Consider the following 19,307-nt stretch of genomic DNA (forward strand, 5'->3'; position numbering starts at 1 on the left):
AAGATGAATTCTGGCTTGGGAGTGATCATATTCATGCCCTGCTCAGTGATGGTAAGATTTGTATACAAGTTGATCAGTCTGCTTTTCTGCTCTAAAATAACACTTTTTAAATTCTCTTTAGGAGAAAATGTGATGAAAATTGAATTGATGGACTGGAAAGGAGAAAGATCCTATGCCATGTACGACAACTTCAGAGTGTCAGATGAAAAAGTATGTTTTTTTGGTTCATACTTTTAACACTTTAATGCCAGTCTGTGCAGGTTTCAAGGAGTTAATAGAGGTGAGAAGTCTCCTATTCCATCAAATTCCTCTTTGCTCATTCCTCATCTATCCTCAGAATAAGTACAGGCTGCACTACGGAATATACAGTGGTCAGGCAGGAGATGCCTTGTCCGGAGGGGCCAATATGGTGGAGCAGTGGTCGGGGGGGGGGCATAGCTTTTTTGTACACTAAACACTGTGTCTTATGTTACATGTTGCTTAGGACTGTGGTACTCTCTCAGACGCACAGCCACGAAGGTCCGGCCCAGTTCCTACATGGACAACTTAGGGAGTGGAGGAGGACCTACTGAGTAGCAAGACAGCTGAACAGTCTCATCATGCACATTTGTGTATTTTACAGTATATTAACTATAAGATTGACTGTGGTTTATTAAATCTACCAACCACAGGATTGGCAAACCTGTGTGCCAAAAGCAAGAAAGAATCTTAGGGACATAATACAATGAAATACAATGGCTTATCTTTACAAAATATTACAATTTGATATTAAGTAAAATACTATGCTTATTATTATTTGTGTAAATTGGTAAATATAATTATAAATATTGTAACATTGGCATACAGTATGCATACCATAATAAAGCAGCACCTAAACATACTGAAAGTCTTGATTGAGATTCTGCATCAAACTATTTTTCTCTTTTATAGTTTATCTTTAACATGGTCGACAGTAAAAGAAACATTCATAAAATAAATCCATAATTGCTGCATGCATAATCACCTGTTCTCCAAAAACCTGAGAATATACATTTTCCAGTGTACAAACAAATCCAAATGAGTACAAAATATTATTGTGATATGGATACTGTCCATGTTCATGACAGTGGTTTGCAAAAGAGCAAAAAGGCTTTTCAAATGAATAGTCAAAATCCCATAAATAAAAATAAAATTGATCATAGGTTTCATTTGAAGTCTTGAAAACATTAATATGATACAAAGAGCTTACGAAATCTGATATGCATGTCCACATGGAGCAAAATAACCTCCTACTATTAAATAGAAGTGCTTCATTCTATTAAGACCTTTATTTTGAAGTTTGAGTTTGCTTCAGCTGAGTGCAGGAACCTCCCTGAAACGCAGGTTTGATCAGGTGAGTTTATGAATAGTCAGAACCTCTACTCCATCATCCTCACCCAAGTATCCAGAAATGTCCATCATGTGCTGCTCTGACTCTGTGAGACTATATGGGGAGTTGCTGTAGTCCGCAGAGAGAGGAAGGCTGCGACTGCGTCCCCTGCGCTGCTCTGAGGTAGAAATTGTGGAACTGCGTTGCCTTTGGCAGGTAGATGAATTAGACTCTCGTAGCTTCCTGGCTAGTATGTTCCTCTGGATGGGAGAGGGACCTCTTCTGCTCCAGTTCTGTTCTGCCCGTTCAGCTCGGTCCAGTGCAGAAGACGGGCTTTGAGCCACGTGATGACGATCCACCAAGGGCTCTTTTGTTGGTGTCACTGGAACTGAATCTTTCAAGTTTGACTGAGATGGGGGAGTGTCAACCCATGGTCTTCTCCTGTGGTCCACTGAGCTATCAGTTGTTCTAGGACTGGAACAAGACCAGACCTCAAGTTCAGGAAGTGTATGCTCCCAGGGTCTACTTCTACAGCTCCCCTCTGGTAGCTGGCGAGGAGTCACCAGGGTCATGCTTCTTTCTCGGCAGGGTCGGGATGGGGGCAGCTGCTTCTGGTTGTTCTCGTGGAAGCTTGAAGTTCTCCTGAAGTTGGGATTCTTGGAGTATGGCATTCTACTGCACTCTATCATCTCCACCCAGTCTGCCGTACGCTCAAGACGATGAGAGCTGGCCCTGAATGAAGACTTCGTTGGACTCAGCAACAAGTCCACCTTTTGTCTGTCTGATAAAGCATTGTTTTGGGGAGGCCACGTAGGTTCTGGAAAGGGAGACCTTATGTGGAAGTGACTGCTGCTTGACTCTTCTGGGTTGTCAAGTTCTTGGGGCACTGGAGTTAAACCAGTAGGGGTTGAAGCCATTGCCTCTAGCATGGTGTCGTCGACTGGACTCTGGGACACATGGTAGACATGAGTGGCCTCTTTTAAGCCCTTCGTCTTCATCTCCTTGAGCTGCTGTTGAGCCAAGCGGTAGCCAAAAATAGGGGGAAGAATCTTTTGGCCAGAAGGAGACATCCTCTCCGGGTCTTGAGAAAGGGGAAGAGGAAGGGACATGCTCAGTTGATGAGCCAACACACCTCGGTCCGAAGGTCCTTGCTTTGCAGGCAAGGTAAGTCCCTTCTGGAGGGGAGCTGCCTGGAGACTTTCTGAGAAACTGGGTCTCTGCATGCTGTGACCATAGATAGAAGCTTCATCAGAGTTCTTCCGACCGCTGGGAGAGTGCAGAGAGCCACGGCGCATGGAGCTGCACTTTGGAGCACGGCAGAGTTTTCTCCACACTGTGATAAAGATGGTGGCCAGGATCACAGCCAGGCACAGGGAGATCCCAGCCACTACCACTAGATTCCCAATTAGGGGAGAGTTCACAGCTGGCGGAGGGGTGAGGGGTGGAGGCGGGAGCTCCTCTACATAAAGAAAAAACAGAATGGAGTTTATTCTGAAATAATTTGTTCTGAAAACATAAAAATGTAATTGATAAAACAGTAAAATGTTTACCAGTGCAATCTTCTAGCGAACAGTGTGACTGCTCCCTAACCATGCCAGTGCATTGGATCCCTCCACTAGAGGGCAGCAGACATTCATGAACACGCTCTCGCACCCCTTCCCCACATGTCACACTACAACCACTCCATGGCTGCCACGGTCCCCACATTCCTTTAGGACAATGATACAGTATTAGAGAGAAAAAATACATTGAAAATAATGGATATCATACACACACACACCTTAAGCAGCATTAGTAAATAGATTTTGTCTCAGGAAAATGTAAATGATGCTGGACTGTCAAAATCCTTGCTAAGATGCCATGGTGTTGCAAAGGCATTTCCAGAGTGCTCTGGGTAATTGTTAGCTGGTTGCAATACTATGTTTAATACTTTGGGTTAGAGGTTAGGGCAGGGGTGTCCAATGCTGCTCCTGGAGGGCCACCTTCCTGCAGAGTTTAGCTCAAACACCTGCCAAGAAGTTTAGTTAAGAAGTTTAGTTAAGCCCAGATTAGCTTGTTCAGGAGAAATTAATTAGAGCTGAAGCTAAACTTGGCTGGAAAGTGGCCCTTCAGAAGTAGGATTGGACACCCCTGAGTTAGGGGTTGTGAGTTAGGGGTTCAAATCACTAATCCTAAATATAAACAACAGAAATAGTCATAAATGCCTTAGTATTCAGCACTACGTAGTAAAATCAGCAAATTAATTAGCAAATAAAAATAAATAGCAAAGTTTGCTTTTAGGTTATATTCAACAGTGTGATTCTGTCCGGCCTTAAACATAAAGCTAAGAAATCAACAAAACTAATTCCTAATTCCTATTCCTAACTAAATGCTAATTCCAGATTAAATTAGCTATGTTTTGTACATGCTTAACATATAAAAGCAGACTCACTTGTATGTCTTTGCACAATCACACAGGTGTGTGTTAAACTGGGAGCCTTACTGTAGACAAGTGTGAAATGGAAGCAATACTTATTCCTGCCGGGGTCAAAGATGGAGCAGTTAAACTCAGTCTCATTCTCCGCTTGTGTGAGGAAATTGAAGGCCAGGTGAGAGGGAGCAGCCATGTCATTATTCTCTTCTTTATAAAGCAGAACCTTTCCATTTGTAACCGTACAGGGAGGAGTGATTCGACGAACAGACACGGCTCCCTCACAGCCACTTTTGTAAATGTTATCCACAAGAAGCTTGTAGGAGAAGATGCTGGACAGGTAAAGAGGACCAGAGGATTTGATGTCTTGTTGGGTGTGAGGGGATTTTAGGGAAATCTGGATGAAGCCACGATCTGTCAGAGGGGATGCACATGGCATCTCCACATGTTGTGACCTAACTACTTTAATATTGTGTCTTATCCGGTTCTGAACCTTCTCAAAGGTGTTCCTCCCTATCTGGACTTGTTCCAGGTAACTGACGTCAAGGAAGAGAGTTGAAGCTTTGTTGCTAGAACAAGGATGGAAGTTGTCGTTAGTGTACACTCCAATCCTAAAGTCATTAAAGCTCCGGTTGTTGCTGCCACGATCCACAGCCAAGTGAAAGGTGGGCCAGTGCACATGTAGAACTGGACTCCACCACCAGAGGGCACTCATGTTAGACACGGCAAGGCTGTGCTTCTGCTCCAGTCTGAATCTGAAATTACCTGCATACAGGAAGCAAGAACAGTTCAACTCCAGTGACCCTTCTGGCTGGTTAAAGGGAAGCGACCTGGAGAGTACTGGAACATTCCTGTCGATGTCAATCAATGACACTGTCAGGCTGTGGTCAGTGAAGTTGCTTTCAGTGCTGTAATCCACAAACACACTGGCATTGCTCAAGGCGATGTGCATTGATGGCCAGAGATGGATACCAGCCATTGCTATACAAGAAGGAAAATATAAATCAAAATTGATCAGTACACCTAAACCTTAGGAGGCAAATTTGATGAACAGTTTGTATCTGTGCTATTACCATGTTCCCTAAAGTAGCATAACATGACCAGGAGTGATATGTTAGTGATTCTTAACCATGCAAAACTCATTGGCACAATGCAAGGGTGGGTGGTTTTCTTTAGCTATGTGCTTGCTAAAGGATTCTGAGTGGTTGTTAGCATGTTGCTATGCAGTTACAAGGATGTTCTATTTACTGGCCCAACACTAAAGAGCCCACTCTCAAGTCTCTATGGTAGTGGTCCTTCTCTGGCTCAGAAGTTTTTTTGCCCCTTTTATTGTCCTCTAGGAAAAACTCAGTCTGATCGCTAAAAACATTAGAAGACTGCCAACTACAGGCCTGGAAGAAATTTCCCAACATTTATTTTCTTTTTGGCTTTATTGCCACTTTTATTGACAGTGACTATGTAGGACAGGAAGTAATGTGGAGAAAAGGAAGAAACGATCTTTAGAATACGCAAACTCACCATCGCCACTATATGCACCACAGTCTATCGTGACAGAGCACATAAGCCAACCACTTTTTTTTCAGACATGGATTAGACCTCATGGTTTGTCTCTGATATTACTGTCAATTTTCACATTTAAGGTTGTGCCTTTTGAGCCAGATGAAAAGACTATGTTATACACTACCTAATAATAATGCAACACTGAAACACGTAAGTTCTCAGGTTAATTTTTCAAGTTTTAGATAAGTTCTACAGCAGTACAGTACTGTTGTCTATTCCTGCAGTATGAGAACTTGAGGAGGCTTTGTGATTTACAAATGCTGCATGTGTGGGTCACTTCCTGCAGAAAAAACAAATGCATCCAGGGGAAGAGAGTGCAGGAAAAGTCAGTGACCCTCCCTTCCCCCTCCCTCCATTTTCCTCTCCAACTGAACCCAATTCACCACGTTGCACTTGAAACTGCCAATCACTGACCTTCATTTAAACTCTATTTTGTATGAGAATCAGAAAAGTTGGATTATATAACTGAACATTCGTGTGGCTGTCATGATTCCTGCGGATGTAATGAGAATGAAATGGTTTTATTACACCTTGTTACATTGCTGATTTGGAGTTCCCTTCCTTGCCACAGTCACCTATGGTTTGCACACTCTGCTGGGCATTAAGGCATGATTTTCTATAAAGCTGAAGGCATAAGGCATACAAAAAAAATGTACTTGACTAAGTTCCAAGACAAACTGTTCTTTAAAATGTAAGGACATCTCACCAAATCCCATCAGGAAGAGCAGCACAAATGGGGTCACTGTAGGGAAACCCTGTGTCATTCCGACTTCTGCGGCCTCTTATCCTTCTTTGTCCACATCACCACAATCCACTTTTATTCACTTTGTCCTGAGACAGACACAAGGGATGAATTAAATACATTTATTCTACCTCCATTCCACACTTATTTGTTTTGGCAATCACCTGACTCTTTCATTGGACTATTGATCGGTAAGGTGGACATATGAATTTGAATATCTTCTTGATAATCTCACATTTTAACACATAGTACATAGACTATTCATTACATACATACAGTACATAGCCTACAATTACACTTAATAAAATATAGGCTATACACGATTGCTTTTCTTTAATTTCTAATCTTGAGCAATATTTAATTATGCAAAAATATTTCTTGCATAGAAACTTTTATGCATGTTTCATTACTTTTTTGTAATGAAATATTAATCTCAATAGAGAATAATATTTAGAGAAATGATAAATATATATATATATATATTCATACAATTTTCTTAAATATAATTATCACGCAATACTATATATTATTATAGTACTTTAAAAGGAAATAGGGTTTAATTATAGACATTATATAATGTTGCTGGTACACAATAGGCTGAATTTTAACACTCTAAAAACCTCCACATTACTTTGTTACTTATAACTTTAAACTTTTATGCATGTTTCATTACTTTTTTGTAATGAAATATTAATCTCAATAGAGAATAATATTTAGAGAAATGATAAATATATATATATATTCATACAATTTTCTTAAATATAATTATCACGCAATACTATATATTATTATAGTACTTTAAAAGGAAATAGGGTTTAATTATAGACATTATATAATGTTGCTGGTACACAATAGGCTGAATTTTAACACTCTAAAAACCTCCACATTACTTTGTTACTTATAACTTATTACTCATATTTTCCAGATACCTGTAATCTTAATCTTACACAAAATAAAATCTCATGTATTACACGTATAACCAAAACCAGTCAATAGCCTACACTCAAATGCTCAAATTAAAGGTAAATAACCAATAGAGGTTGATGATAAAAGTATTTTACTTACATATGACATTGAGTCGGATGAATAGCGAATGTTCTTGTATCCTGGTCGAGCTGAATGGCATCGTGTTACCCTGAGTTTTGTTTTTGAGCGTTAAATGAATGAACGTCACGGAGCGACACAGACTGAGCGCGTTCCCTTGCTTCCTCTACCGGCTGTTTTTAGGGAAATTCATTTAGGATGCGGTCTGATCTCCACAAAAACCTATTTAGCATTTACGTCTACTCTACAAATGATGAAGAACTGCATATTATACATTTTCAATGTGAATCACAAATTTCTCAGTGACCGAGCAGAGAGCTCTGCTGGCTCTCTATTATAATGCAGCCAATTAGCTACTGTAGTTCATGTTATCAAACATAAATGTCAGAAGTTAGCGGTTAATTTTCTGCTATATAACTATATATATATAACTGAACATTTGTGTGGCTGTCATGATTCCTGCAGATGTAATGTTATGAATTATATATATATAACCTCTCCTCAATAAATCTCCTCACAATGGGGAGGTATGTCTCAAGATGAGTTTAGCATTTCAGGCAACATTTTAAGTTCATTAATATATTAAAGTAGATCTAGGAACAGTCTACGCATTGTAATCGCAGTTGTCATTACTGGCTCATATGTTTCTATGGAACAGACTGTAGAAAAACAGAGCATCATTTCTCAGTACTAGCAATTAGTGTCATAAAAGAAACAACGCTGATGAAACATCTGATATAATACACCAGATTGAAAAATGCCAATGAAACGTGATAACACACTAGAAATAATCAAGAAAGATAAATCAACAAATGAAAGAAAACCCAAAGACAGATTTCTTTTTTAAAATATTATTTTCACACAACGGTCCAAAATAAGTGTGGAAGACTTTATGCTTCCATAAGGGGAAAAGTAGATTGCTTTCAACAAGTGTCACTGAATTATTTTGATGTTTTGATGATTTTCTGGTTATTTCTGCTTTTTTTTTTTCCTGAGTTTTAATAAAAAATGTTCCTTACATTCTTACTCATGTGTTTACACAGCAGTTTGATGCATATGTAATGCACACATCTTTTTATGCATTGAACATGTGCTGGAGTCACAATATCAACATAACTGATTTAAACATGAAACTGTCCTCTGCATCCTCATGATCATTTCTGTCATCGCCATTTCATTAAAGGCTGTGAAAACGACTAAGCATGTTAGACACAGAAAAAAAACAGATGCGGTAATGTACGCAAGTACCTTAACCCACATTTATGAAAGACCCTATTGACAAATACAGTGGAAAGTAGGTGCCCACTTATGTCCAGAGTGAGAGCTAATCAGTTATCCGTTCTGAGAGGGATCCGGGGCCAACAGAAGCTAAGAGCCAGCTGGGTTCGATAACATATAACTGCCCTCATGCGTCAGAACAGGTTGGGATAAAAACGCAGACCTTCTACTGAATCGTCTCGGCACAAGTGACCCATTTTTTCAGCTAATAACAATCTGTAAAAGAGAGCGATACATCAAAATAGTGAGAAGGCGCTTGAAGGATGAATTATTGATGAAATAAGGAAAAGGCTGTCTCATGTACCTTTCTTTAGCAAGCAGAACTGACAGTCCCAACAGCTTGGCAAACTCTTCGGCTGTGAGGGAGCCTTTATCAGACACCTGGGAGAGGAAAAAGAGAAGGAAACCTCAATTAAACCAGATGGATGCCCACCAAAACCACTGCTCTGTGTTGTGGGGATATTGCCAAAATATATACAACACTATGTTCTGATTAAGGTAAATGTGTCACAGTGAGTTTATACAGCACATGTCTCACACTAGAATTGAAAGGGGATAAAAATATATATTTTTTATTAATTAATTTTTAATTAATTTTTTTATAAGCAAATTTCTTGTCCAAAATACTCATTATAATAATGCACTTAAGCATTTAAATGTATTTCATTTATTATTAAAGAAAATAAATAATATGCTGTAATAAAATACATTTTATTTGTATTTATATAAATATATATTAAAGCAGGGGTCACCAAACTCCAGTTAAACACACCTGAAACCGCTAATCAAGCCTCTTACTAGGAATACTTGAAGCTTCCATGGAAGGTGTGTTGAGGCAAGTTGGAGCTAAACTCTGCAGGACACCTGCCCTCCAGGATTGAGTTTAAATAAGTCTAAATAAGCATAATTTAAATAAAAAATAATTTAATTTTTACAATTTTTGTAATGAGATTTTTTTCATTACTGTAAAAATGATTTTGGTGGAAAACTTGCTTAATTTTACTTAAAATGATTCACCAATGCAAAATATTTTAATCGTTCTGAAACAGGCTTTTTTAAAGCACAAACTAATTTCTTATTCTTATTTTAGTGTAAAACATGACCCAGTTATGATCTTGACTGGTTTCGTCAGATTCACCTATATAATAAAATTAATGGCTGATTCAATATGAATAGAGCAATAATTGCCATCCCATGTCAAATGATCTTCAAATATGCTTGCTTTTTTTTTTTTTTACATTCCTCTCCTTTACCACATCTGTCTTGGACTCTTCAGGGATGGACATTTCTAATCTGATACACCTCTCCTTCCAGCTCTTTGACCTAAAACACCACCCCCAATCACATCTGCTAGCTGTGTCTTGTCCAAAAACACTTTGAAGGTGGTTCATTTCATGCAATTTCTAGGAGAATGAAACAGGAAACTCCTCTCACTCTCCTAACCACAACCATTTAATAGAAGAGGAAGAAATTGGCTGTACAAGTTTGTGATTATAAGTCTGATCCGATTTCCACTCAATGAACCTGTAATTAAACTTGACAGGAAGTTGCTGTATGATGTTTGAATGGCCACATAAGTGATTTCACAGATGAGGGAAAAAGATGGCACGGCACTCACGTTATCTAGAGCTGAGGCAATCATTTCCTCTTCACTGTGGGACTGGAGCTGAACCACCATCACGCCGCTATCAAATACTCGCAACCTGACAGGGAAAGAAAACTTATGTTTATGCTGGTGATTACCGGTACTTAATTTTTAACTATAACTCCGATTGTATTCGTCTGAATGAAGAAAGTCATATAGACCTAGGATTGTTTGAGGGTGAATAAATCATGGGGTAATTTTAATTTTTGGGTGAACTACCCCAACAATCATTGCTTCATAATCTAATCGTATGCAACCTAATTGTGGTTTGTGAGTTAAATTGTTGTTTTCTTTTGAAAGGTGGAAAATACAGCCAACAGACAGAGGGCGGACATGGGTCCTGAAAACAGGAAGTCTGCCAGGAAGTGGCTGACCGATCCCACGCTGACCTGCTTTGGCCTACAAAGACTGGCTTACTCAAGACACATTCACATTTACTCACTTTTACTCACGCAAACACACACACAAATATAAATGTTCACACCCTTACCGTAGAGGAAGTTTCAGTGATTCAAACATCTTGCAGGCATTGACTAAGTCCTCTGGAGAGAGAAGCTGAGAAGAAATTTGCAAGAGACAGATTATATGCCTCAAAAAGGTCCATTCAGAAAGTTTTTTTTTAATGTTTTAATATTTATGTATATTTCAAAGAAATTACCCTAAAAATGACTTTTCCTTACAAAACATTTTCCTTACACTTTTAATGTGTGTACACATCTTAATCATTTTAAAAACGTTTTTAAATGTCATTATGATTATTTTTAAAGAAATTAATACTTTTATTTAGCAAGGGAGCATTCAGTTGATCAAAAGTGACAGTAAAGACATTTAGAACGTCTTTATTCATTAATGATGGTTTCAACAAAAATGATTTAGCAGCACAACTGTTTTCAACATTGATAATAATAAATGTTTCTTTAGCAGCGAATCAGCATATTAGGATGATTTCTGAAGGATCATGTGACATTGAAGACTGGAGTAAAGCTGCAGAAAATTTAGCTTTGCATCACAGTAACAAATTACACTATTCATTACATAACATTATAAATTAATTTTAATCTACAGCATATTGTAATATAAAACAATATAAAACTTACAACTTATTTTAAATTGTTTTTAGTTTATTTTTGATTTAAAAAATGCAGCCTTGGTGAGCAAAAGCGACTGCTTTCAAAAACATAAAAAAAAAAATCTTACCTACCCTAAACTTTTTAACGGTGATGTGTTTTTTTTAAAAATGTTTTTCCCCAAATATTTAGAATTATTAATTCATAAATATCATTAGGTCTTGGGGAGTCACACCACATGACATTTTAGAACCTGAACTAACCTCACTGTCAAACCTTGCTCAAATTATCTTTCATAAGAACTTGATTTGTCAGACAAAAGTTTTTAAACATTAATAATCCATTTTATTACATTTCATAAACATATTAACATATATACTTTTAAATAATTTAAAATTCACTGTCTCATTTCCTTGCCCTCGATGCCCCTGTACAAAGTGTATGTTGCGAGCAACTGGGATTTCTGAGCTCTGTGTGGATTACACTGCCATTGTTTGCCAAGCTTTTAATTTATAGACACTCCACTGAGCCAGAGAACATGACACATACATACATACATAATCAAATGTAATATTTTACTGAAGAGAGAAGGACTGATATCTGATAACCATTTAGAAGCATATCTGTGCATATGGAGGCCAAATAAAACAAAACAGATAGCTATAACAATATTTATATAACAGCTGTTATCTACATGTAATCTAAGAAAGCCTATTAACTTAAGCAGGATCACAGCAGTAATATACTTTGAGGAGGAAACAGTCTTATAAAAAGGCTCTTCTTACAAGTACATATGTGTATATACCACTGTTTACGAGTTTGGGGTCAATGACTTAAAAAAAAAAACGTAATAAACCATTTAGAAGCATATCTGTGCATATGGAGGCCAAATAAAACAAAACAGATAGCTATAACAATACATATAACAGCTGTTATCTACATGTAATCTAAGAAAGCCTATTAACTTAAGCAGGATCACAGCAGTAATATACTTTGAGGAGGAAACAGTCTTATAAAAAGGCTCTTCTTACAAGTACATATGTGTATATACCACTGTTTACGAGTTTGGGGTCAATGACTTAAAAAAAAAAACGTAATACTTTTATTCAGCAAGGATGCATTAAATCAAACAAAAGTGATAAAGACTTTTAAACTGTTTAAAAAGAGTTTTTATTTCAAGTCAATGCTGTTCTTTGGAACTTTCTCTTTATCAAAGAACCCTGAAAAAATTATCACATTTCTACAAAAATATTAATCAGCACAACTGTTATTAAAATTGATAATAATAATAATATGAAATATCTCTTGAGCAATTTAGCATATTAGAATGATTTCTGAAGGATCATGTGACACTGAAGACTGGAGTAATGATGCTAAAAATTCACAGAAATAAATTACATTTTAAAATATAATCAAATAGAAAACTTTTTTTTTTTGTGTAATAATATTTCACAATAGTTTTAATAGTTTAATAATTGCAGCCTTTCTGAACATAAGACACTTCTTTCAGAAACATTTAAAAAAAATCTTACTGCCCCAAACTTTTAAACGGCTAACTATCATATATAATAAATCAACATATCCAAAGTAAAACAACATTTTGTAATTATTTTAACAGCTTTATATCACAAATGGCAAGTGGCAAACAACATTCTTACAGTTCCACCATGAGGATGTAATAATCACTGCATCATTATTCATTCAAAACTGAATTAATAGGCAATTCACAAAGATTCCTTTTATTCTGAAGTGTTACCAGATCCCTAGAGTAGGTAACTAACCAGCTGCCACCAGTATGAATATTTATTTAAAATAATTAATGCTATTTCCAATTAAGAACAGCTGACAAAGTTGTATCTGGTGATTATGCAACGTCTGTGTGTGTGTGTGTGTGTGTGTGTGTGTGTGTGTGTGTGTAAATACATATATATATATATATATATATATAGGTAAGGAACGAAAATTATAAAGTTAAAAGTTAGTTTTAGCAATTTATGAAACCCAAATTAATCAAAATAAATAAATAATGGCACTAATTGAAAAAAATAAAAATATTAATAATTCTTGCATTATTCAGTTTTTCACAAAATAATCATTACTATTAAAAAAATATATATAGCTACAGTGCTATTGTTAGTTAAAACTAAAATTCTTAAAACAATTTTCGGTAACTGAAATAATGCTGAAATAAAATAAAATTAAAATTAAAATATTTGAAAAAAACTTAAAATGGGAAAAAAAAAATAGAAAAGTTGTTTTGGCAAATAACTGATGTAAATAAATTGAAGTACTAAAATAATTTTTTACATATTTCAGTTCAAATTATTCTAGTAAATTACTAAAACTAAAACAGACATAAAAATGCTGATTTAATAAAAAAAAATAAAGCTAATGTAAAATTAAAGCTAAATAGAAATATTAAAATGACAAAAGTACATAACACAAATGCTAAAACAAACTAAATCTAAAATTAAACTTAAAAGTACAAAAATAAAACGTGACTCAAAACATTAATACATATTTTAAAATCACAAACTAAAAATATTTATTTATATAATAAATATTATAAAATAACTAACTAAAATATACTAATAAATACACAAGTAAATACTAAAATAACACTAGCTATTGCATATTTTTATAGAATTTATCCAAATCTATTAATTACATAAATATATACAAAATAATACAATTTGTTATTATTAAAAAAAACTATGAAATTAATAGAAATATCAAAACAAACCCCAGTTGTTAATGCATCATTCAAAGTTTGAGTTTAAGCTGACCTTGGGTCCTACTCCTGTGGGGATGGGCTGTGAGACCGGTGTATTCTCCCATCGTTTCTGAGTCATCTCTTCAGTTAGACGTCTGTAAAACTACACGCCAAACACAGCACAAGTTACCTTACTTACACCTTTCTAACACTTCTGCTCTGTTCCCCTCTAAATGCCATGACTGCTTATAGTGCATGCTTCAAACTGTAAGACAGATTTAGTGGAGTAATAAGCTCCATGTACGCGAAGCAGAATTAATCTATGCATCACTCCTTAAGTTACTGACCTCAATCTGCCCATGTTCCTTGAAGGACAGCTTTATATAAGAGTACTTGCTCTGCTGGTAGGGGCCTGGCTCCTTATTTTCCGGGACAGGATGCAGGTGAACAACAATCTTGGCACTGCAGGTTGGAAAGGTAGTGGTTTATTTTTAACGTAACTGGGTGTAGTTTCCAATATTATTATGGCATGCTACACATGTCAGATGCATTAATCGCACACTGATGTTAAAATGCAGTCACCTCTTTCCGATGCCTGCTGCTTGCTCCTCAAAGAATATGACCTGAGACAAGGGTATGCATATACAGCATTCCTACAGAGAAATGAGAGATTTCAGACATTGTTCTTCATTTCATCAGTTGAAATATTTCGGTGACATCACTCCTTAAGTTACTGACCTCAATCTGCCCATGTTCCTTGAAGGACAGCTTTATATAAGAGTACTTGCTCTGCTGGTAGGGGCCTGGCTCCTTATTTTCCGGGACAGGATGCAGGTGAACAACAATCTTGGCACTGCAGGTTGGAAAGGTAGCGGTTTATTTTTAACGTAACTGGGTGTAGTTTCCAATATTATTATGGCATGCTACACATGTCAGATGCATTAATCGCACACTGATGTTAAAATGCAGTCACCTCTTTCCGATGCCTGCTGCTTGCTCCTCAAAGAATATGACCTGAGACAAGGGTATGCATATACAGCATTCCTACAGAGAAATGAGAGATTTCAGACATTGTTCTTCATTTAAAGCAAAAGGACATTTAGGAGTGAGAAAAAAAGTCTGACATAAGTTTAAAAAATGGACATGACTTAATGTAAGAGCAGTAAAAAGATACTGAAGATGACATACATTATTCTTCTGGTCCCTCCAGAGAAGGCGATGGGTACTGAGAAGAACGACTCCCACATCAAGTTTAGCCTGTCAATGAGGAAACAGTATCATATGGAGCATTATTATACACTATCTATTCAAGTAATGCATATCCTATTATTGCATTTTGTAAAACCCAATTCTACCATTTCTTTCGAACAGCACGAATAAGCAACGTGAAAACGACCATCTAAAATATACATGTGTTTAGCTGTAATGTTTACATCATTGTCAGGTCGGTATCTTCCACATGGTTGTCATTTCATAACTTTCAGTTGAATCCAAACTAACTATCTAGGGAAAAAATACCTTGTCCTCCCCATCGTAAAGTCTCACTCCTCTTTGCTGAATTACTAACGTTTCGTTCATCTCAAGTAGCCCATTTGTCCAAACAAACCTGTCCATTTTTATCAATGTAATAAAACAAAAGTGAAAAACAGAACTAGAGCATATTTTACATAAAGCTACAGCTGTTTACTTCCGCGTAGGTGTCCGGTAATGCGCCTAATTAAAAAAAATACGACAAAACTTCACTCACCGCGTTGCTTTTAATGTATGTTATAAAAAGTCATAGAAATAAACTTCATAATATACATTTAATTAATATGCATACCTAATTAGTTTGTTATCGTTACAAAGAATTATCAGTATTTATGACAAATCGAAAAGTACCATTAATATAAGTTAGTAATTGAATAATAAAATATAAATAGTTTACAAAATGCCATTTATTTCAAAATATAATGTCAACTCTTCTTGAGGCGTATTTAGAAACAGACTCTTTCATGTCGGGGTCCTGACAAAGCAAGTCGCACACGAACTGCAGGCTTTAGCATCTCTGCTAAACCCCAACAAACAGCGACGATATATCAAAATTATCAAAACTAGCGCGTGGACTATGACCTTCAATCACTTCAGCGAAATCTGTAATTGTGCAAACATGATAAAAGACTTGCATGTATGTGAAGAATGGTGCATTTGAGGAGTGTGTGATTTAGCACTGGACCATTGTTGTTCCTCATGACATGCCAGCCTGAACTTAAAGAGACCGACAGCCTTCTATAGTAACTTACCTGCTGAACCTCTCCAAAATTATTCTTGGTTCACTGAAAGGATAGATCATATGCAAAAAATTGATGAATTCTTACATTGATGCTGTGAATAAGTATAACGGGGTTACTGCGTTAAGCTTCCCATCAGCAGGTGAATGAAGGGTCGTCATTGAGATGCTGTAGGAGGAATTGGTCATCAATACAGTGATCACAACATCGACAGAGAAGATGGACAAGAAATCCTTTGATATCATCTTGGACGAAATTAGAAAGGTATTGGGTTATTAATATTTACGTAGGTTTATATATTTTTATAGGTTGTGTGTTCTGGAAAGCGGCAGTTGTGGTCTGTTTGGGTGATTATGATGATTGAATATGCAACAGAGAATAACATTTATACTGTCATTTTTGTTTGTTCTGAAGTGTGTTTTGACAGATCAACGTATCAAAGCTATAGAGCAGGTTCATGGGTATTTCTCCAGTGAACAGGTATGTTGCTATAGTAACAGTAGAGAACTGTAATTCCACAGAATCTTACATCTGCTTACATGTCAAACTTCCTTCCTCAGGTGATTGACATTTTGAAATACTTCTCCTGGGCAGAGCCACAGATAAAGGCAGTCAAAGCCTTGCAACATGTAAGAATTCTGCTTCTTTATTTATGTATTTCTTATTTTTTTATTTTTAGTTGAGCTAAATGACTTCATTTAACTGCATCACATGGTTTTTCCTTCAGAAAATGGTTGCAATTCCAACAACGAAGGTTGCAAACATACTTAATTGTTTCACGTTCTCAAAGGACAGAATTATTGTACTGGAACTCATAGCTCTGTAAGTTACACACTACAGAAATTATGCACATCAGCAAATATCCAAACAAATTAAATATCATGCGGCAATGCAATATGGAATATATACTTTACAGAAATATTTCTGATGCCCAAAATTTCCATCCCGTGGATGATGCGTTCCGTACTCACCTCGCTGAGAAGCAGTGTGCAAGAAGAATCCTAGAGCAGGTAAAACTTACACATTCATGTGAATTTACAAGCTGTACGTCATGGCCACGTGTAGACTATACTGAATGAATGAGGATATAAATGCAGTACATGTCTGTAATTGTTTAGGTGTGTAAGGTGGGATGTAAAGCTCCAGTGGCTATGATTTCATCCTGCGGGATGATCCCAGGCAACCCTTACCCCAAAGGCAAACCCAGCCAGGTCACTGGAACATTCCCTGTAAGTTCCTTCATGTAATAAATCTATTAAATACCTTTTAAATGCATATTGTTTAATTTAGCTCTTTAAAATTAATTGTGGCTTTTACTGGAACTTTAAAGAGAATTCCTGCCAAAAAGGATGGAGACGATGCAACCCTGGATGGAAAGGGCATTGCTGCACGCATCCTTGGACCAAGCAAACCAGTATGTTTTAATGGCCAGGTGTTATTGCCTAAACATATTTGTTCTTTGAGTGCTTTTCATTAATGGCTAAGAATTTCTTATTGCATCCATTTCTCTCTTTTTCCGTAAGTCACCATCAACGTACAATCCGCACAGACCTGTGCCATACCCTATCCCACCATGTAGGCCACATGCAACCATCGCTCCAAGTAAGACCCTTTTTTTTTCAGATTAGAAAAAAATGATCAAGAATAAATTGTACGAGTAATAATTTCCCTAATGTACAAAAAAATAGTAGACCATGCATATGCCAGCAATATGTCTGTGTGCAATATGAAAGTTAATTTGGGGGACTGGATGCAGAATGTTCTTACCTTTTTCTCCGGATGCTGCCCAGGTGCGTACAACAATGCAGGTCTGGTGTCAGTGGGTGGGGTCATCACTGCCAGTGTGCCACCCCCACCCTACCGAGCCACTCCCAATTTGGCAGGTACAAATGTGCAGTTGCTGTTGCTAGCGCTGTGTGCTGCCTTAACAGCTGCGATAGCAATGCTGTCTCTAGACGCTCACCATGGCATGCTCTAAATCTGCCTGCAGCACTTATAGCATGCAGTTTGATCATGCTTAATACTCTCGCCGAGGTTTCTTTACTGATCTAACTGAACTAATATGGAGATTTTTCATTTGCCACGAATGCTTATAGAGAGCACAGATTCTAGAATGTGTATTGTACACTTGTCATGCTCACTAAACAGCATTTCAGATTTTCTGGAATCCATTCATGAAAGTAATGTTCTGGAAAAAAAGTGGTTACTTTAAGGCACTTGCAATAGAAGTAAACTGCACATTTTCAAGTTTGAGAGCACAAATGTGCAAAAATCTCAAATTTCTTAAAGAGCAGGTCATATGGTTTTTTAAAGTGTCCTAATATTGTGTTGGAGTTCCCTACAACAGGTTTAAATGCATCTAAGGTCAGAAAACACTCTAATTTTCTCAGAATATACATTTATACATAGTCATTTGTCCATGATTTCGAAACGGTTCGTTCGCTTCAGTTGCTAACATGACTAACTGATGAAACAATACAGTTTGAAAACCAAAATATGTCTACTGTAATGTCTGAAGAATGACAGACAAAATACGCTCCGTTTCTTAACCTTTAATTATAACGCAGAACAGCTGTATCACATGTGCACCAGCCTAACTAACTCGTCTCTCTCTACCGCGTCTTTTACTCTCTGCGTTAACCCTATAACTACATAAACAGCACTTTCACAATATAATTGTTACGGGGCTGACGAGACGTGAGACGTGCGGATCCACTTGCAAGCTATTTATTAGGAGAAGACAGAGACGTGGTCATAAAACAGGCATGGGTCAGATAATGGCAGACAGGTATATGGCGGGCAAGACACAAGAAGAAACCTAATGCTAGCGGAGGTGAACGATTATCAAACAGAATCAAAGGGGTGAGACTAGAGGGATAAGTCCAGGTACAAGGCAAGGTCCAGGCAGGGGCAAACAGAATAAAAAATAGAGCAAGACGAGAGGAGGAATCCGAGAGACACAGGCGAAGATCAAGGACAGAGAACACAGACAAGGCAAGACTAAGGTAAGGATAAGACAAACTAAATGGGCTCTGTAATGTAGCTATCCTAGGAGAGTGATAATCGCTAAACAATACTCGGCAGTGGAATGGGATCAGAGTGAGAGTTAAATAGGGGATGTGTGAGTGATAACAGCTGTGTGCAATCAGTGCTGTACAATCAACTGTGTGTGTGTCATCAGTGCAGTGGATGATGGGATATGTAGTCCGGGGTGATATGCAACAGTGTGT

The 19,307-nt window shown here is 37.0% G+C and overlaps 3 protein-coding genes across 3 annotated transcripts in view; 1 reads left to right on the forward strand and 2 right to left on the reverse strand.

Annotated features, from left to right (window-relative positions):
• Positions 1–1,225: 1,225 nt before the first annotated feature.
• LOC107555193 (thrombospondin type-1 domain-containing protein 1-like) lies at positions 1,226–7,831 on the reverse strand. Its single transcript, XM_016237913.1, has 5 exons — positions 7,126–7,831; positions 6,025–6,149; positions 3,780–4,739; positions 2,899–3,057; positions 1,226–2,807 (listed from the first exon to the last, which is right to left on the reverse strand). Exons 2-5 carry the CDS (start codon positions 6,080–6,082, stop codon positions 1,369–1,371), a joined length of 2,616 nt encoding a protein of 871 aa, XP_016093399.1. The 5' UTR covers positions 6,083–6,149; positions 7,126–7,831; the 3' UTR covers positions 1,226–1,368.
• A 252-nt stretch (positions 7,832–8,083) lies between these two features.
• On the reverse strand, positions 8,084–15,515 carry vps36 (vacuolar protein sorting 36 homolog). The gene is made up of 9 exons (XM_016237836.1): positions 15,326–15,515; positions 14,996–15,064; positions 14,781–14,851; positions 14,546–14,660; positions 13,881–13,970; positions 10,518–10,621; positions 10,001–10,085; positions 8,687–8,763; positions 8,084–8,598 (listed from the first exon to the last, which is right to left on the reverse strand). The coding sequence occupies exons 1-9, from the start codon at positions 15,419–15,421 to the stop codon at positions 8,517–8,519; spliced, it is 789 nt and encodes a 262-aa protein (XP_016093322.1). The 5' UTR covers positions 15,422–15,515; the 3' UTR covers positions 8,084–8,516.
• Positions 15,516–15,800: 285 nt separating this feature from the next.
• LOC107555138 (proline and serine-rich protein 1-like) overlaps positions 15,801–19,307 on the forward strand; it is a 6,808-nt gene continuing 3,301 nt past the window's right edge. The window contains exons 1-9 of the mRNA XM_016237837.1: positions 15,801–16,341; positions 16,492–16,557; positions 16,638–16,706; positions 16,805–16,899; positions 16,994–17,087; positions 17,196–17,306; positions 17,408–17,491; positions 17,601–17,679; positions 17,868–17,960. Coding sequence (XP_016093323.1) covers positions 16,297–16,341; positions 16,492–16,557; positions 16,638–16,706; positions 16,805–16,899; positions 16,994–17,087; positions 17,196–17,306; positions 17,408–17,491; positions 17,601–17,679; positions 17,868–17,960 — 736 coding nt within the window. The 5' untranslated portion in view covers positions 15,801–16,296. The remainder of the gene's footprint in view (positions 16,342–16,491; positions 16,558–16,637; positions 16,707–16,804; positions 16,900–16,993; positions 17,088–17,195; positions 17,307–17,407; positions 17,492–17,600; positions 17,680–17,867; positions 17,961–19,307) is intronic.

Source organism: Sinocyclocheilus grahami, unplaced genomic scaffold, assembly GCF_001515645.1.
Source record: "Sinocyclocheilus grahami isolate Dianchi unplaced genomic scaffold, SAMN03320097.WGS_v1.1 scaffold526.1, whole genome shotgun sequence".
NCBI classification, from domain to species: Eukaryota; Metazoa; Chordata; class Actinopteri; order Cypriniformes; family Cyprinidae; genus Sinocyclocheilus; species Sinocyclocheilus grahami.

Bases quoted from the DNA above. Each gene is read 5' to 3' on its own strand.
- vps36 (XM_016237836.1), bottom strand. From the start codon at position 15,421: ATGGACAGGTTTGTTTGGACAAATGGGCTACTTGAGATGAACGAAACG. The intron at 14,852-14,995 runs GTATGTCATCTT...ATTTCTCTGTAG, and splicing joins GGAGGGACCAGAAGAATAAT to GAATGCTGTATATGCATACC. The intron at 14,661-14,780 runs GTGACTGCATTT...TCCAACCTGCAG, and splicing joins GCAGCAGGCATCGGAAAGAG to TGCCAAGATTGTTGTTCACC.
- LOC107555193 (XM_016237913.1), bottom strand. From the start codon at position 6,082: ATGACACAGGGTTTCCCTACAGTGACCCCATTTGTGCTGCTCTTCCTG. The intron at 3,058-3,779 runs GTGAGTCTGCTT...ATTGTCCTAAAG, and splicing joins GATTGTGCAAAGACATACAA to GAATGTGGGGACCGTGGCAG. The intron at 2,808-2,898 runs GTAAACATTTTA...TTCTTTATGTAG, and splicing joins TTCGCTAGAAGATTGCACTG to AGGAGCTCCCGCCTCCACCC.